Here is a 20000-nt window from a genome sequence, read left to right on the forward strand (position 1 = left end):
TTTCACCAATCGACTCGTGTACGGACAGCTCAGCTTCAGCATTCGCACCGGGCCGAGTCCTAGAGGTTTTATTAAGCAAACCAGTGTGTTCACTCGGCCAGCATGCCAAAAATCCGAACCAGTGTTCAAGTTTCAAGTTTATTAACTTCTTATTTTACTATTACAATGGTAAAGGCTACACTATCCCGCAAATAGCAAATGCTAATCTAGACGGGTAGTTTTTTATCTAAATATGTACAAATTTTTAAATAGTAAATTACTAAACTAATTACCTAATTTATTAAAACCCAACATAAAATACATAAATGACCAAAACTTTTACAGTTTTACTCCTTATCGAGGTAGAATTTTAATATAGTGCTGCAAAAGCAGATAGGCTACGTCACACGCCCCATGTAGCTCATTTGCTTAGCATGCGAACGTTTCAATATACTGCAGATATTAAGTTATTATTATGATATCAGATGTGCTGAGCTCTAATAAACTTGAATCTTCCCTATGAGAATCAATTTGTACATTGTAGCAGCAACCACACAGTTCATGTATTAATTATCAGGTCTACACTGTAGTCACATTTCTAATCTTATGAAGAACAATGTACCCTCTCAAGAAAAATTGTTTCATATTTAAAACTGAATGTTTTCCAGGTCCAGGCATATGCCCAGAATCCAAAAGTGCAGAGTGCCCAGAGGAGATCGTCAATTTTTGTACTGCAGGAGATAACAGCGGGTGTCCCGATGGCTACAAATGTTGTTTTACTGGGTGTGAATTTGATTGTTTAGGTGAGTTGTTGAGTCGTCACATCATCGTCATCATCATAATCATTATCATCCCTCTGTTATAAATCACTGCTCAAGCCATGCCATGTGCTTTTGGAATAGGTTTCACGTGATGTCAACATGCACAAATTACCTTAACAGACTTAAATGTACGTAGGAGTAGCATGTATAATTGTAGAATAATTACATCTGTGCACTCTTCAGCAACCTTTAAACCAGAATTCGTTTCCAACCAGTATTTAAGAAATAGAAAACATGTACCGTGTTTCTATCGAGTTATAGAAACACGAGTGAAAGTTAGAGAGAACGAGAAATGCTGTGGGAACACGAGCCACAGGCGAGTGTTTCCACAGCTTTTTCGAGTTCTCCCAACCTTTCACTCGTGTTTCTATAACTTGATAGAAACACGGAGTACATGTTTTCTATTTATTTTAGAAAACAACGCGACTAGAAAAAGGAAAACAACTTGTTAACTCTAATTATCAAAATGTAAATTCTCTTTGCTCGTGCTAGTTCTGTCTCCATCGAGTTATAGAAAAACGATTTTTAACCAATCAGCGCACGTATTTTCTTAGGACTGTTTTCTAAATGGCTAGCCGTATCAAATCAATGGTTGTATCATCAATTCTTTTAAAGCATTTTCTTAGAAACAACTTTCTTGTTAACCAGGGGCTTTGATGGAATCTTTTAGTACACATTTACATGAACGCACCAATCAATAATTATTCAAAGAGTAAATGTACATTTTGCAGTCATCAACGTTCCTTCTGTATTTTCCACATTTAGAGGCTTTACCTGGACCTACACCTACACCAACTCCGACAAAGGTAATTCCACTTTTATTTGTGTGGTTGGCATTTGAAGTCTGTAGTTTATAAACGGAAGTACGTTTGCTGCAGTGAATTGTATGCAATATTTCCCAAAATCATTCCAACAGATATTTGAGGATTTAACTGATTTATGTGTTTTAAATCGGTCAGTATAAAACAAGGACCGCGGACTGCGGACTGCGGACCCGGACTGCGGACCAGGTATAAAATGCTGACTGAATACAAAACACTGTGAAAAAGACACAGAGCAAAGAAATAGCAATAGGCTGACCACATGAAATGAAGTACGAAATGAGAATGGTGGGAAAAATATTTCGCGCCATAATTATCAACCATAGCGTTAAACTGGATATTTTTTGGCTTCTCAAAACGACGATCAATAGCTCACTGAAGGTTTTAGTTGAAATTGCAAAACGTTTGTATGGAGGTTGTATTTATCAGAGGTAAGACACGAAAGTAATTTATGAAATCCTTCGCGGGTCACCAGCTTTACGGTTGAAAATCGGTCAGTGTAAAACGCAGACTGCAGACCGGGGGTACAATGCAGACCAGGGATAAAATGCAGACTGCGGGTAAAATATAATAATAATAATAATAATAATGAAAAATGAGTTCTAAGGATAAAAGCCAACACAACACAATCGCTTTTTTGCCCTACCGGATGTTATAAATCCGGATTTTCATCGAACTCTGTAAGAATTGAAGCTGTTTGAATCCTTGTTGTTGTAGGAAAAAGTATAGTTTCGTTAAGTGAGTTGCTTTTAGGCAATGAAATCACCACCCGCTACTGTCCATTTAGCTGCACTGAACAAAGTCACCGAGAGTAATTACCTAATAACTCAATTTATTTTGACAGGCATGAGACATAGATAACGTGGATTTTGCAACAATCTAACGTTTCAGTCGGCTTAAGCCAGTATCACTGAGATGTAAAAATTTCTTAGAAAGATCCTTTCACTCACTTTCGTGTACGTTATGTTTATCCTTCAGTTCAACAGTTCGTTTGTTTTGCATCTGGAAGATGTTATTTTCAATTACAACCCCTCCCTAGGGGTTATCACGCATAGCTCAACCAATGAATCCCCGTGTCCTAGTCGCTCGGAATACATGAAATCGTTGCACCGAAAAAAGACAAGCGGGATTACGGTCGTTTACCATTTACAAGCAGAAACCGGTTGCTGCTAGGTTTGTTCAAATGATAAGCAAAAACTCCCGAATGGGAAATTTAGTTGGAAACGGCGTGTACCATTTACAAAATCCGTTCAAGGTTACCGAGAGAGTCTGGAGGGAGTTAAAATCATGGGAGTATGCAAATGTCAACACGTTTTCCGATTGGAAATTCCGTTTAATTTGGGAATTTTGGACTACCTTTCAAGAAATCCCGTTTTGTCAGGAAATTTTTCGTTTGGGAAGACCAAAATAGGCTTACCTTTTACATTCCAACCGAAATTTCCGGATTTTTGTGGTAAATGGTGAACAACCTACAACTCGGATACCTTTCAGGTATTCCGAGTAATAATTGTTGGTTTATAATATCGATCTATATCCCTCGACGTACTGTACTGGCGTGAGAAATAACTTTGAACATTTCAATGCATCTGGAAGCGCAAAAACAAAGCACAGAGGATTTCAAAGATCGCATTTTTCATGGACTAAACCCAAAGGGTGCAGCGACCTGCAGTCATGATAATGTGAGTTGTTGACAGATGTAAAACAGGATTCTCTTTCAAACACTCTTTATTTTATGCTTATGACTCGTTTTTTATTATAATATTTCTTTTACCCTCAGTCTGCATTTTATCCCTGGTCTGCAGTCTGCAGTCTACAGTCTGCGTTTTACACTGACCGTTTGAAAATCGAGAAGTGGGAGATGCTGATTTCAACAGAGTTTTGTTTTGATCCGAGACCACACAAAACTAACTGGAACTGTGGATAAAAATATCGAACATCACGCAAAGCGAAAACAAAACTATCTCGACCCTAGCCTGCGCTCGTAGACGTATTTCCGGTTGTCGCTTCTCTCCTTCCGGGTGGAGAGAAGCGACAACCGGAAATACGTCTGCGAGCGCAGGCTATCCAATTCCAATTATGCGCATTCCGTGCATATGACGTCATGTGCCCTGTCAATCATTAACATATCTTCTGAACAGATTCCACTGTGATGTTTGGACGGCGGTCTCTATCTATTCGCAAAATAAATATTTTGTTGCGATTAATACAACTTTTTGTTCACCTCATTGTCGCACGGGTCCGTCTGTAAACAGCACTCAACCAAGAGAACAACTGTTATAGTCCGTGTCCTGATTTACCTTTTTTTTTGAAGCCTCTTACACAGACTTTGGAAGTAACGATTGCGTGACGAGCCAAAACACTCTACCATTTGGCCATCCTGGCTCGAACTACGACAACAACAGTCAGAGGACTTAAATATAAAAGACGGAAATATACGTAGATTTAACGTTTATGCAAAAATTGTTTCCGTTCTTCCCCATAACAACTTTTCCACTCAAGTGCTTGACTTCATTTGTCAGTTTACAGTGTCCCGAATAAGTGCTCCAGCACTAGAACGACTTGACACTTAAATAAAGTTCCTTTCCTTTCCCTTTTTTTAAATTTAAAATTCGTGGCCGGTAAAGTACAATTTTGAGATAAAATTTCTGCTCTTACTTTCTCTAGCCCAGTCGATGTTGTAACTGAGCATTTTTGTGTACGTGACAATGTTTTGACACGGAATAAGAGTACCCAAGGCCCTTTTTAAAAATCTGCATCTGGGCCAGTACAAACTTAGTTTTGTTCTATACTCCATTGTTGAAAACTCAGGCCTTACTTCATACCTAGTCCCAGTCCTCATTTTGTACCTGGTCCTCGTTTTATACCCGGTCCGCAGTCCGGGTCCGCAGTCCGCAGTCCGCAGTCCACCTTGGATACTGACCGGTTTTAAATGCGGTAGCGTTAATGATTTGTCTTTGCACACAAGGCTGTCAAACCCTTGTAATAATTTAGCGCCTCAAATGACATGTTAACGGATTTTCTCTAGTTGCCTTTTTCTTTGAATTAAAGGGATATTTCCCCAATAAAAACTAAGGAGTGATTTTAGTCACATCCCAGCCTATTCAACATTAAAATGCGAACGAAATCTAATTTTCTAACCTTACCGCGATATCTTTGATTTTTACGGACAGACGCTCTTAAATACTCCGACATGATCTCATGAGAGACTCGTGATAAGATTTGGAAATCGGTTCTGCATATTCTGCACTTATCACTTGATTTGGTCTGCCTTGAAGCTATCTAGTTTAAACAACATTTTCTTCGCGATCACTAGTTTCACTAGTGCGTGTTTGCTTTTAAAATTAGCAACTTACTTTATTTCTGTTGATAAGTCCTTCGTCTCATTGGTGTTTTTTTTTTTTTTTTGAGACGTTCCAGGCGGGTGTGCGCTAAAGTGTGTAAGTGTGAAAAACACCTTCTTCGGAATGTTGGGGTTTGCGGACGAGCGCTTCCTTCCCTCCTCTCCCCTCCCCCCTCTCTTCATTTTTTGCTCGTTCAAAAGTTCTCATCTGTGAAACCCAACGGAAACGCTTGCAATGAAGGCTATTGTCCAGCGAACAGGTTGCAAGTGCAACCATGGATTCGCTATTACTTCGAGTGCAAGAAAGGTTTCCTGGCCTGAAAAGAAGCTTGGAACACAGCACCTATCAAGAATGTGAACCATTTACAAGTGATAGTGGGCAGGGCAGTGACTCAGTAATTCGGGCCTATTCCACAGATAGGTGGTTTTCGTAGTAAATTTTGGCGGGCTTCGTCGCTCATGACATCAAAACCCTAAAAGTTACTCTTGGAAACGAAGCAAGTTACCATTGACAACATGGTAACTTTAACGCTGAAACTTTGGGTGCTTTCCATTAAGCCAAATTTTCCGGAACTTTCGGGCTGAAGTCAAATGGATAGGTTCGTTTCAGTTCGGTCCGACCGGAATATTTGGGACCACCTCTGGAGGTGGTCCTCTTTGTCCGGTCGGTCTGGTCCGACCCAAACGTGCCGTTCCATTTACAAAAATTCTCGTTTCCAGTCCCATTTCACTGTGATGTAACCAAAATTTCGGTCGAAACGTAAATGGAACGCTTCGGTCCTTTTGGAAATTTACTTTTGATGAAAAATGTCGTTCCATTTTTCCTTGGTTAGTTCCACTGGTCTCCGATCTGATGGTAAAGCATAATGAAAGCCGTAGTAAAGAAAACGTTTGCGCATTCATACCGCTTTTATTAGTTAATAGCACTTGTACGTAGTAGGCTGTTCGCGATCGTAACTGTATATGGTAGGCGACTTGGGAAAATATCATAATACTTAATTTTGCATAAACATTATTTCCAGTTTCTCTTGGGACTTACGATGGTCCCAAGCGAAACCAAAAACAATGCTTATACAAAATTTGGGGGGACAAACAAAGAGTATTATGGTATTTTTCCAAGTGGCCTATTTATGAAGCCGTCAAGGAATTAACATTAATTATGCAAATAAAATTTGTTCCCGTAGTTTGTCAACCGCAAGTTTTTTTATTCCCCTGGGTCTCCCGACACGACTGTTTCTCTCAGATGCTAATAATTACATTTCACTGCCTTCAGTAAGTCCAACCACAAAATATTCGAAGCCCAATATTCTACGCGAACAAAGTTTATTTGCATGTTAATTCCTTGAAAGCTTGAGTTTGGGCCTTTACACAAATATCCGGATATTTTTTGAGATATTTAGAAGTTACCGAGATATTTAGAGAAGTTTAAGATCTTTAGAAAATTTTGGGATATTTAGAAAAAAAATATAGCTTTTTTTGGCTGCTTTCCAGCTTTTCCTCGCTATTTTCTTGACAGAAGACTCATTTCTATCATTCTCTGCGATCCTATGCTAGAAATCATTGAATTCAGTTCAGCGGTTTCCCGCTTAAATAATGTATTGCATATCACTAGCAGCTATTTGTCAAAATAGAGGATGTTGGAATTCCCTGCTAGCAGAGGCTCTTTTCCTGGTGTTCCGTCAGCGAACACCAGGAAAAGAGCCTCTGCTAGCAGGGAAATGTTGGAAACAATTCGCCCTTGTCACACGGGGGCCATATTGTCCCAGGAGACCAAAAAAGCTTTGTTTTACCACGCCAAACCTCACCCCCATGGTTTCCACTGCGAGGCTTGGCGTGGTAAAACAAAGCAGCAATAAAAGCAAGGTGACACACGTCAACACCAGCCCGATTTCACTGGCGAAAAATGTCTGCGCATGAGTCGCGCGATATGTCACGTGACGCGTTTCCGGGACTATCATTGGCTCTCGTGAAAAAAGCACTCCCGAGATGAACAGAAAAATGGCTGCCTTTTGCGGATCGGTAGCTTGTTGGTTTCCGTTCTTTTTAGAGCGATCAAGGCTACTTTTAACGCCAGTTTCAAGTGGAATGTATTCTTAGAGAACGTTTATGTTCTGTAAGTCGTTTGAAAGTCCAATCCAACCAGCATCCTCGGAAAATTTGCTCCTGGAAAATTTTATTTCGTTGGAAAAGAGCTGCGAAACAGGTGAGTTTTTTGCGCAATTTTTAATGTGGAAAGTTTGTTGCCACCGGGTACAAAAAGTTACTGTAATGTGCAGAAAGGAGGATTCCTAAGGTTTCCGTTCATGTGTGAATTGGCTTGTACCAGGTGGCAGGGAAATGGCAATATTGTTCAACGTGAAGGTTATTTTTTTCTGCGTTACACCTTACGATCGGGACCTCTACATGAATGATCAATTATTCGATCAGATATGAATTTGATTTTGAATGTGATTGTCTCATTGGGAACGTAACCCAAGTATCAAATATTTTAAATAGCTGCTTTTAAGCTCATTTATATTCCCTTTTCTGGTGAAGGTCTAAGTTATTATACTTTTTAGCAGTCACAACTCAACGATCCTTGCGTTCAAGTAGTTACCAAGTTATGGATTTGCAATCAATTTGAGTTTAAAATCAAAATCAAAATCCATGTTAGTTAAAATAATGTTTGGAAGAACAAAAGTGTAGGTACAGATGTATATAGGTATCTATAGATTGAGGTTTTTTTTACTATTGTTTTCTGGTAGCATTAATGATGTAACTTTGGTTTTAGGGGACTGTCATGTGTTGTTGGATCAAGGAAATTCTGTTTTGAGTCAAGTATGGTTGACAGTGGATAGTTGTTCCTGAAAAGGCTGAAAGGAAGCTTTATTGCCTTGGACTTTTTTTGCTTACACCCCACATGTTTGTTCTTTTCTTACATGGCAAAATTTATTAATATATTATGTGATTTGGAGCTGCAGCTAGAAACAGTGTCCCATGCATAAGGTCTCATTGGGGTTGATGGCAGTAAAATAATTTTGGTAAAAAACATGTTTAGAGTTTTATCATAACTTCTCATCTTGGTCCTGCTGGACTTCAAACATGCTCTACCATTTTGCACAAGGAACTTGTCAATCAACCGTTACCTTTTGGTGTATTTGCAATATGATATTTTGGATAGCAATTGATTTATTTTTCTTATCCCTTATGTGTAGATATCCTATGTCTGTCACATAGTTAGTTTTAAGCTTTTATTTCCTGTAGTGTATCTTTATTATAGTTAGCACATGACCCCACAAGCATGTGTTATTGCTTTAATATTGATTGTGTTTGAATAAAGGATATTGTTGTCTTGTCTTGTAGATAATGCAAAACAGCCTCAGTTGTATTTGCATTATTTCTGAATGTTACTTTTAAAGGGCAAACCATTAAAAGATGTACAAAGTTTGCAGGAGTTCAGGAAAAATATTCAAAATATTCATTGATTTGATGTTCCTGAAGCAGGTAAATCTTGAAGAGTTTACGCAACCATCGTTGGAATATACGGCATTTCTTTTTGGGAATGTTCAAGTCCACAGAATTCATTTTCTTTATGTTGAGAAGTACTGTAAGACTGTTGACTCTATGGGGTTCCCCATTGACGAGTAAAATTGTCTGGTGTTAGACAGAGCAAAATACTCTGGCTTTAGACAGAGTAAAATACCAAGTATGGCCAGTTTAGGGGTGAAAGGGTTAAAGTGCAATCATTACTTTGACTTTCTTTCTTCAATTGAACCAATACAAAGTGACTAATCATCACCTCCACCATTGCTATTCAATGGCTTTGGCTTTTAGAACAAAGTATCAAAGTTGAAGCTGGTGGCTCAAGGAGTAAACTTTGCAAAAAAGTTAGGTTAAAAATACTTTTATGGTATTTGAGTATTTTTGTAGAACAAATTTGCATAATATCGTTAAAGTCATTAAATCAATGAGAATCCAAACATGAGGAAGCGGTTTGCTCAGGAGGGGTCTTTTTTTTTTTAAACAACCCTTAAAGGTAACAGAATCTTGTTTTCTGGGTGTAGGCTAAAGAAATCTGACCCCTTAGGGGAACCAGTTCTAAATTGACAAATGACTGGCATTTTGTAATTCATAAGTAAAAGCTACTTGCTCGCTTACCAAATTTTTCTACAGTTCCATTCGTTTTTCAGATTGATAGCCTTAAATGTACTGCGGCAACTCTGCCAGCTGTTTGGTCTCAGTATCATAAGCAGTGCCCCCTTGGGGTAGTTTGTTCACTTCACCACCATTGTTTAACCCTATCTAGGGACTAAAGCAAGGATGGAAATTGATCATAGCTTAAATAAATTGGACCACTTTTTTACTTCTTACACTTACTGCATTCAACTTTAATTTATTCATCCTTTGAAATGGTAGGAATGATTACTATTATTTACAGCAATTGCTAAAAATTCATTGCGTCTAATGTTGAAATATTTTTTACATATGAGTTTTAAGTATTTATGAGTCAATGAGTTAGTGCAGGTACCCTAACCCATAAAATGAAAGCTAAAATTTCAGAGAGTGCTTAGGCCTAATCACTGAAACGAGGGCTTAGGCTTGATCAATAAATTATTGCTATATTGACTGTGAGTCTCATTGACGCATGACTCATTGACTAATTGACTCATAAATCATGGGACCTCTTTACATATGGAAAGGTAACAGGAGTTATTTCTGTGAAGTCTTATCCAGAAAACTGCAACATGGGATTATGTCCCTTTCAAATGTAGCTTTGTATGCTTTTGCTCAATGTCTTTGAATGATTATTACGGAAATATGAAGTTATGGTTTTTCTAAAAGTTAAATCTAATGCAAGGGGATTAAAATTATTGAAGCAGCTGTGTTGCAACCAGAGTCCGCAAAGAGAGGTTAGATAATTTGTTGTACTGGAAGTAATTAGTAGGCCAGTGTGAAATTCGTGAAAAGTTTTGGAGGGTGGCACTGAATAACCTTCAACAAGTTTTCTAAACTTTGAAAATACCTAATTTTATATCGTCCTGCTGTTTTATTGCTGGAAGATAAAATCAATTCCTGATTAAGTATTTCTGTTGTCACGTTAACCCACTACAATGTGGTGAAAGCGTATTATTAGCTGTAGTAAAATTTTGTTATAGTAAAATTCTCCCTGCTAGAAAGCTGGACTTCTGAATCAAATATTGTTGTTTTGGCTATTCAGAGTTAACCTAATCTACGTTTATTTCTATAATTTGGAGGAAAGCAAACAATTGGCATTTTGCTTGGAACAAAAGGTTTCCTTCTAGTGTGCCCAATATGAGGTGCTATGACATGTTAAGTATGATTTTGGTTATTATTACTGCTAAATTCACTTTAAAATTTATTTTTGAACGACTGAAATACATTTCTTAATTTTCCCCTCGGTCTTAATAAATTTTCCTCAATGGACCACTTGAATGGCAATTTTAACAACTTGATTTTTAAAAAAAATGCGAAAATCTTAACATTTTCTGTTAGATGCGGGACCCCGCGGAAACAGTGTGTAACTCTTTAGTTGGAAGAGAGACCATTTGAAAATTTAGTGGTATCTTTTTGGTCCACTTTTAAAAAGATAAACGCATGAATTGAAATCAAGATGGTAACCCATTAGCTGGTGAGCTCCACAAACGAATTTCCACTCGAACATTAGCAACTGAGACTCGCGTTGACCTTGAAATTTTTAAAGAAATTTCCCTCGTAGCCATGGCTTAAAAGAGAATCTCGCTGGCATAGAAACGCACCAGGCTGGAAACGCACTATGCAGTCAACATTCGTCCGTTTTATTGGCCTGAAAAAGGGTGTTTTGTCGACAGAGATCTAATAAAATTGATCAAATAAACACCGAATGGCAGCCATGTTTGATTTGAGCTATTGAAGTCACATGACAAGGCCTCGACCAATCAGACATTTTTCGCCAGTGAACAGCCCGATGTGGCCAACACATCACGCATGCGCACAACCATTTCACCCGGTTAATTAGCAGCCATGAACGGCTGTTTCGGCCTTTTGGGCCTCATCAGCATGGCGTAGCTAACATACCAGGCGGAATGTTAAGCACCCCTTTAAGTGGCAGCTTCACATGCCAAACATGTGGTAAGCTGGGTTGGGAACAGCAAAACTGTTCTCCCACGGCAAGCGTGTGGGAAGGTGGATCACATTAAGAGATCGGTGTGTCACGTAAATTCCTTCCCACACGCTTGCCGTGGGAGAACAGTTTTGCTGTTCCCAACCCAGATTACCACATGTTTGGCATGTGAAGCTGCCACTTAAAGGGGTGCTAAACACACCCACGTGGTATGTTAGCTACGCCATGCTGATGACACTCAAAAGGCCGAAACAGCTGTCCATGGCTGCTAACTGACCGGGTGAAATGGTTGTGCGCATGCGTGATGTGTTGGCCACACCCGGTTGGTGTTAGCGTGTGTGTTACCTTGCATTGATTGCTGTGAAACAAAGCCTTTTTGATCTCCCGGGAAAATATGGCTAATTCTTCGACGAAAATGGGCGGGGCAGCAACAAAAAGTGGGTGTGGCGCCGATATAAAAATTTGAGCCCATTCCACAGTTCGGTGATTTTCGTAGTAGCTCCATCTTCCATCCTGGACCTTTCTGATACTAAATCTTCCAGCGAAATTAGTTTATATTTCTATAATCAACGCAGCTTTCATTCTATTTTTAGAGTGTTTTCCTTCTTACCTATGTGGAGAAACCTTGCAACTTCATGAGAACTGGCATGGTTCGCTCTACTGCCGGCAGCGGTCACACCGTCTTAGAAGTGTGCTCAAGAAAACAATGGAGGCCATATCTTCCTCAGTGTAACCCCCTTAAAGGTTGCTATAACAACAGGGTACCTGCTTTGATTGGGCACTGGCGTATGGACGAGCAAACTGGAAACGAGGTCGCCGATGATTCGGGACTCGAGAACCACGGCTCGGCTAGTGGCGCGGTGCCTAAGCTGTCCAAGTTCTCACGAGGTCGCTTCTTTAACGCCGCAGGGCTGATTACAGTTCCAAACACCGCCATCTTGAATTTTGGCAATTCAAGCTTCAGTGTGACTGGATGGGCGAAGATTATGGATGTTAAATATCCATTGACAACTTTTGCTATCAGGAAAGGCTTCGGCTGTTATTTTGGCCCACATCGCCACGGTTGGGTACCCGGCTGGGAAACAGGGCACGGTTACCAAGCCAAAGGTCTGCATGTATGCATACGGGACAAGCAGAACAAACCAGTGAGCAAGGTGATTACATTTGACCAGGGCTATCAACCGGCACAGCTGGTTGGACAATGGGTTCATTACGCTGTCGTATTCCATCGCGAGAACAAGAAGAAGGTGCTTGTTTACGTCAATGGTAAAAAGCAGTCAAACACGCTGGACATCTCAGCCGTTCATGGAAGCGTGGACAACACCAAGCCACTCGAGTTTGGTCAACTATACGGCTGGAAAACAAACGGGACCCTGGATGAATATCGAGTTTACAACACCGCCCTGGACGACAATGAAGTTACGGCCATCTTCAAGAATCACCTTGTTTAAGACATATTAAACTCAAGAAGGTGGTGGGATATCGAGAGATGACTGTTTTTTATCCAAAAAAAGAAGGAACTAGTTTAGAAAATTTCGCCAGTCATTTTAAAAAGCATTTAGATTGAAAACGTATGATTCTGGGGGACATAGCTAAAGTAAGGTGTTTATTATTTCTTTGATTTTTCTACGGAATTTTTCGGCTGCGAACAGTTTCACGTTTGTCTGCCTGTATTGATGCCAATAAAGTCGAGGACTATACCTTGGTCTCAAAGAATAGTGTGTATGGTATTATATCGAGCACAAGGAAAAGTGTTTCATCAGATATCCAAACACTGCGATGTGGATTGTAAACCGCGGCTTTGCCTATTTTTTTTTAACCAGCTTCGAAGTGTCTGGACATCTGATGAAACACTCTTTCGAATGTTTGATACAGCTTCTCGAAGCATTGATAACTCTAAGAGAAATTCAAACCAAACGTTCGCCAAGTTTTGTGATACGGTGTTTGAATCCAATAATCCGACGAAATACTTAATAATGTATTACCTTAACAATTACAAGACAGTCTGCAAGAATCCGAAGGCATTTTAAATTTCCCCATACTTTTCTTAAACATTTCAAAAGCTGTGTGAGCACAAATTTTGCAATTGCTTACTTCTGCAAACCTGAATTGCCCAAATTTTCAAATACAAGCTGATTCTGGCAGAAACCGCTTGGATCTCGCGCTACGGTCAACGGTGAGTTGTTGGACGTCAACCGGAAGTGAAGCGTTTTCTCTTTTTACTCGTCTTGGCACTACCCCCATTTGTATTATTTCTAAGTGACTTTACTCTTATAGAGACGATTTACTTGAAAATGTGTGCACAATGTTACGTACTGGAATAACCAAGAGATGGCCGCGAACAAGGCATAAATGAAAAGAACTCCCGAGTACGATATAAGGCACGCAACAAAAGTATGACAACGAGCAGTTACCCTCTCTCTATTATTTAATTAGCTTTACAATGTTGCAACTACTTAGGTTAAAGATTATGCCAAGTGGTTCGTAAAGCAAATCAGGCTTACTGTCTTCCATGGACAATGCTTGACTTCCATGATTCACTGGATAGTTTCCATTCTCTGGATTTTCTGTGCACACAAACTTTTAAGGAAGACTTCATAACGAACTATGACTTCTTTGTCTTCTTTCCTTTTAATCTATCGTCTCTTTCTTCTCTTTCTTCTCGCATAGTTATCGCAGTTGATTGCTGCCAGTATGGCATAGTCGGAAAATGGGTAATATTTCTCTGTTTTTTTATTTATTTTATTCATTTTATTTTTCCCGTGTCGGTAAAAGTCTTGCCTGTCACTCCCCTGCTAAGTGGTGTCTTTGTGCATAGAGTCTTCTGTACTTATTTTGTTAGGCTTGAGGGGGTTGGGGTAATGCGTAGTTTTCTCTGGTGCACACAGGAGAACATTTAATTATATATATAGAAGAGACAAGTAACAAACAAATAGTGGAGGGAGCCGCCAGCAATGGTCGAGTTTATTCACAAAAAAATGAGCCGGGGACACACTGGATACCGGTTACAAGCCAAGGAATATAACGAAAACGACAATAAAAAATAGTAAGGAAATAACAGCCGCGAGTAAACTGGTCGGGGTCAAGTGGTGTGACATTCACAAGGAGTGGTATATAAAGGCCTAATTATCCCAATGGGAATTAATACCAAGCAAACTAATTAGGCACCTAAAAGAAATACATAGTAATGGACTTCGACAAGCGCCATTATGGCTCTTGACTTCGACAACAATGTTTCGCCCGTCGAGCCGAAATCAAAGTGAGATGTATTTCTAATATTTTGCCAAGCCAAGTGTGGTGTAACGTACAACACTGAAACCAAATGGAAAATTCTCTGGTAACTTATGGGTTCAACAAAGACAGAGAAGGAATCGAACACCTTAAAGGGGCTAGGTCACGCAATTTCAGGCAATTTCAGCACTGATCGAATGGTCATAGAATTAACTAAAATATCAAAATAACTGTTCAAAACTATAGAAGAACTCTAACAAAACACAAGGAAGCCAAGAAAAAACATGGATGGACAAAACTGGAGAAGATTGAAACGGATTGAATTTGGGTAAATTTGAAAAACGTCGGCCCACTTTTTTTCAGTCTATATCAAAATGTCATTTACAAAGCTGGAAAATCATTCTCAGTTGTTGTGTTGCCGTGATTTTGCAAATGAAAGACTCTTGCTCTGCCAATTTGACGTTTAGAGCTAATAATTAACAAAATTAAACAAAATTACCTAAAATAGCGTGACCTAGCCCCTTTAAGTGGATCTGTGATCTCTGTTGTCTGGCTATTTGTATTTATTTGTACTCAACTCTCTACAGTCTTCTGGTAACAATTGGAAATTTCACTAATTCTTGTTAATAACCTTCAATGGCGCCGCAAGTCATCGTAAAGCGAATGGCGTTTTAGTGGATCTTTAAACAAAATATACCCTCATGGATCTCAAGAATGGAACGTCAATTGGACGAACAAGACAGGCGGTGAAAAATAAATATCTGGAATCTTTAAAGCGATGAGTAATGGTGTTAGGCAACAATTTTTTTTTTCGCCATTGGATATAAAGTGAGCTTTGTTTCTAACATTTTACTAACTTAGTATTATATACAACACTGAAATGAAATGGCAAATTTTTTATGAAGTTAACAAACATTGAAGGAATCGAACGCCTTGAATGCATCACAGTGTTTACTGAAGTCGCATCTAAGTTGTCTTGCAAGTTACATTTATTTTGTACTCAACTCTGCAAAGGTAAAAAAAATTGGAAATGTGGCAGTGAAAAATCCTTTTAATGAAAGCTTGTTGTCTCTTTTAAGCTTTATTATTTACGGTCAAGGTTCTTCCGAAAAGGGTTTGATGTGAACTGTCAGAGATTTACTTAATTGCATATGCTTTGTGACACGGATTGTGTGTCTTGTTTGCACGCACGCAATTGAAATAGGGAGGGTTTTTTGCCTCTAATAGCAAATATGTTGTTTGTTTCAATAAATTTTTCGCTGGAAAAGGTTTTCGTGAGATTTCCAGCCTTTGTGAATTTTAATATCATGTTGTGTAATTTTCGAGCTTAACAAATTTTAGCCTTTTCCAGGCTCCCAGATATTAGGGAAAGAGAATGGAAGCCTGTAACAGGCTAAACAAATTTGCATACGTGGGTTGAAATGTGATACGGGAGGTGGTAGTGCACTGTAAGCAGCGCGTGCATAAGTCACGAAAATAAACAGGTCTATTGGAAGTGTGCTTGAGTTTCAACAAAATGAGCCCCAAAATCAGCAAAACGATGGCATTACCTGGTGATAAATAACCTCGTCTTGGAGAATAAATTTTTGACTTTGCAGAAACAATGGTCAACCTCAAGAGTTGGGCGATTGTGTTGAATTCGCACATTTCTTTTCAAACCTTATAACACTTGAAAAAAAAAAAAAAAACAAAAACAAAAACCCGGTATCTTGCCATCATCAGTTGACACAGATGCTCACTGTTTCGCGAGTAAACACGCCCCGGTAACTTGATCAAGGCGCCCGCTGAATTCGATGTGCGATTTACTTGTGGAGCCAAAAGTACAATAACAAAATTGAACGTAGCAAAAATCTCCCAAAATGTTTTTCGCCGATGGTAACTTTTTGTCTTAATTCGCAGTTCAAAATTAAGGTTGTTTTCATGTGGTAAATTTTGTTGCTGATGGCAAAGTATTTTTTTCTCGATCGCCCGTCCTGAAAACTTCCTTCTGCTTTTCCTAAAAATTGTGTATCAATATTTATTTACTTTTACATTTTTTTAAATTTTAATCTTTATTTAACCACGGTACAATTCATCAGCAATATAAAAACCATATGTACAATTCAAAATTTTAAACCAAGTATAGATAAAACTATGAAAACTACTCGATATCATAGAATAAAATCTGTTTTCCATGAATGCCGCGCATAAAGCAAGCTAACAAAATCTGTACCCTGCTTAGTTCGCATTTTGTAGCGTTAAAGGGAAAGTACCCTGAAGTACGGCCTTGAAAAACTTTCTCTGAATTGAAAGTTCTTTACCTGTGTTGTCATACTTGACCACTCATTTGAGCTTAATGTGTTAAATAGCCAACAATAACACTTCAAAAATGGGCAATTTTAAATTGAAATCTGTCATCTCTGTTTTTGTGTATGCAAAAGAGGCTATGACGTAGCAATAGTCAAAGATTTCTCCAGATGACTGGATGTACTTGATGTAAACAAGGAAAACACAGGCCAAGAGAAAGATACTTCTTAGACTTGAATCTTAATCCAGAACAGATTTACCTCGTGGTCGTTAAACAGGGTTTTATCTGTGAGTTACATGCAGGAGTTTTAAGAAGCGAAAGAGAGCTTGGAGTGCTATCCCGCGCTCATTGCTGTGAAATGAACGCCTGGAAATCAAGTTTAATCTGTCTACCGTGGCTTTATACGAGATCCCTGTTACAACTTCAAAACAAACGATAGATTTATACATTCCCATCGAATGGTAAGAGTAAATCGTGTCAGTAGTGTCCATAAAGCTAACAAAATTTAACTACATTTCAACTTGTTGGTTTTAGTGCCTGGAAAAGCGCATAACAGTGAAAGTCGTTTATATATTGCTTGATTCAGTTTTCTCGCTCCAATATAATGATATTTTGGACTGGTTGACTGAGATTTCAGTATGAAACGAATGTTACCAAGACAATAACTGAAGGTCCCGCTTGAAGTCCTCCTTAGCAAAATGACAGACCCGAAGAGACAATATAGCAGTCAGGTTTTCAGGTTTGAGGAATCCGTCCATGTTTTATTTTGGCAGCCCAACTTTTCTTTAAATTTTCATTTTCCGGTGGAATCTTCCGTTTTTTTTATTTGAATATGTGCTCGAAGTCTAGACATGTGTCTAGTTTCATCCCCCTCGAAAGCGTAAAAGAGCAGTAATTGTTGCTGTGAAGAAGCCTTGCTATGTATATTGAGCAAGATCTCAAAGCTTCTTCGGCGAAACAAATACGTTTGCTGAAGCATGAAAGACGTCTGTCGCAGAAGAAAGAAAGCGAAAAAGAAAAGAAGGTACGCTTGTCGAATATTTCTATGTCGCATGTTCAAGGTTTTTGTCTCGTTTATATTTGCTCTGGCAGATTTTTGCCGCCTGGTTTGATTGACCAGAGAATCTACAAGTATTAAGTGACTTGAGTTTCTGTCGCACTTATGGCCTACTTGGCCTACTAGCTAGTGAACCACAAGACCGTTTACCATAGTTCATCTTACATTTGAATTTCTTGGAGCAGAAAGGTCACACAACATTGAGAAAGTGATCGGGGAACGAAGAACTTGGTAAGGTCGAACACGTTTGTTGACTATTGCTACGTCATAACACGTCATATCCAAGATGGCGCTCTCCAAGTCACGAAAGAGGCAACTTCAAAGTGCTCTTGTCACATTTTACGGGAAACTGGACAAAACGGCAATTATTTTCGAATTCCTGGGAAACGTTTTAGTAATTTAGAGAAACTTTTTCTTGGCCGTACTTTCCGTTTAAAATAGAATTTCGGTCCTATGCTTCTGTTACAAAGTGGTATATTCTTTAGGTCACCCATCCAGATCCAGATTCAAGCCTGGAGAGCGTTTTAAAAAAATATCTCGGATTGGTGTGGTAAGGGGCCTAAAGGCCTGAGCAAACGCTCGCGACATTGTTGGGCTCAACATGTTGCGAGCGTTTGCACACCATGTTATGTGTTGTTGCGACTTGTTGGATGAAGTTTGAAACTGGTCGAACTTCAGAGCCAACAAGTGCCAACATTTTTATTGTTTCGCGATCATCGAAGCGTGGTCCAACAATGTTGCGTTCGTTTGCACAGCACATCCAACAATGTTGCACCGGCGCACGCGCACTACATGCCACGTATCCACACAAATAAATGCGAACAAGAAATCAACATGGCGTCGGAGATGGAAAACGTCCCAGAGTCCTTTGTATTCTCATCTAAAGACCCAACATGTTGTGACTTGTTGCGAGCGTTGGCCAACATCGCGCAACAAGAGACAACATTGTTGGGCCCAACAACGTTGCTGTTGTTGCGAGCGTTTGCACGGGCCTTAAAGGAGCAGTATCATGGGCTGATTATCCCTGATATTTTGACCGAAAATTTACTAAGTCAATTTTCAGTGACTTTTTTCATTCATGAATTGCTTCTGGATTACCAGGGAGATACAATCAGGTAAATTTCACACGAAAAAATGAGCCACAGTACCGTACTTATTCGGCTACAAGCCGAGCTCAGCTATAAGCCGAGACCCCAAACTTCTTACAGAAAAAATCAACTTGATTGAAGTGAATTGTAAATGAAAAATACTCCGCTATAAGCCGAGACCCATTTTAGGTCTTGATGTGTATTATCGACTATGGAATTTTCGTAATTTAAAATACAAATTGACATTGACTGAAAAATTATACTCAAAGCAATCAAATGAACACGAAAGATAAGAAAAAAACAAGCAACGTGATCGTGAGGTGATGAATATTATTAAACAATTGTTGATTTCACAGGAAACGTGTCTTCGTACAAGCGAAGCGTTTTATAAAAAGTTATTCGACTGGAAACCTTACAACCTCGCTCTTTAAACTTAAAATAGTCTCCGAAGCAGGAGCTGTAGAAAATAACTCCGAGCTCACTGGAGAATACAGCATCAGCGAGTCGATGGTTCCGTCGGTGGAGGAAAGATAAGGCAAATCTGTTCAACGGAGAGCTTATCGGGGAGCGTATCCCGAGCTTGATCAACGACCTTTGGTGTGGTTTACAGAGCAAAGAATTCAAGGTAAGATTTTCCCTTTAATGCATATGGTTTTTTTGCTTGGAAAATGCCACTACAAGAAAAAATCCACTTGCGTTTTTGTCTAGAGTTTGCTATGGTGTCATGTGACCAGCTTGTTTTCACCATCTGTGATGGTGCAATCTCGTTCCCAGAGTCCTCGTTCCTTCCGTGGGTAAACCAGGCTTGGCGCGATATTCCCAAGGAGATGGTGAGGCGTTCGTTCAAGACTTGTGGCACCTCCATAATGCACTCGACGGCACAGAAGACGATGCAGTCTTCGACGAGAATATTCCAGAACCAAAAAAAAAGGGAAGACGAGGAAATGGACGACGAATTCGAGACAGACAGCGAGGAAGAAGACGAGCAATAACATCGATCCGGATCACACATCAACACAAATGGCTCCTTTACGAGCCACCAAGTAATAAAAATCCATATTACACCAACAACAACTTCTCTTCATTTTACAAGTAATTTAGTTCGGCTTGTAAGTGAATACACGTTCATTTGGTACTGTTTTAATTTGCTGAGAAAATTCTTTTTATCAAAAATACTCGGCTATAAGCCGACACCCGTTCTACGGCTTCAAGTTTGCCCAAATTGAGTGAGGAAAAATGCGAGCCGGCAATCACAGAAAAGCTCAGTGTTCACACA

The 20000-nt window shown here is 39.3% G+C and overlaps 2 protein-coding genes and 1 long non-coding RNA gene across 12 annotated transcripts in view; 2 read left to right on the forward strand and 1 right to left on the reverse strand.

Moving 5' to 3' along the window:
- The window catches only part of LOC138031574 (uncharacterized), a 91856-nt gene extending 79095 nt beyond the window's left edge, over nucleotides 1–12761 (forward strand). For 6 of the 10 annotated variants that reach the window (XM_068879264.1, XM_068879518.1, XM_068879598.1 and 3 more), the window contains 2 exons: nucleotides 1564–1606; nucleotides 11655–12761. In XM_068879264.1, the coding sequence (XP_068735365.1) occupies nucleotides 1564–1606; nucleotides 11655–12512 (901 nt within the window). In that variant the 3' untranslated portion in view covers nucleotides 12513–12761. The remainder of the gene's footprint in view (nucleotides 1–1563; nucleotides 1607–11654) is intronic. The other 4 variants (XM_068879339.1, XM_068879439.1, XM_068879928.1 and 1 more) reach the window with 1 other exon arrangement.
- LOC138032331 (splicing factor 3B subunit 1-like) overlaps nucleotides 1–20000 on the reverse strand; it is a 40163-nt gene that overhangs the window by 13841 nt on the left and 6322 nt on the right. The gene's annotated exons all lie outside the window — the stretch shown is intronic.
- Nucleotides 6718–8314, forward strand: LOC138052619 (uncharacterized). The gene is made up of 2 exons (XR_011133118.1): nucleotides 6718–7164; nucleotides 7732–8314. It is a non-coding gene; the product is annotated as an uncharacterized lncRNA (long non-coding RNA).

The sequence above is a fragment of the Montipora capricornis genome, chromosome 1 (assembly GCF_036669925.1).
Source record: "Montipora capricornis isolate CH-2021 chromosome 1, ASM3666992v2, whole genome shotgun sequence".
Taxonomy (NCBI): Eukaryota; Metazoa; Cnidaria; class Anthozoa; order Scleractinia; family Acroporidae; genus Montipora; species Montipora capricornis.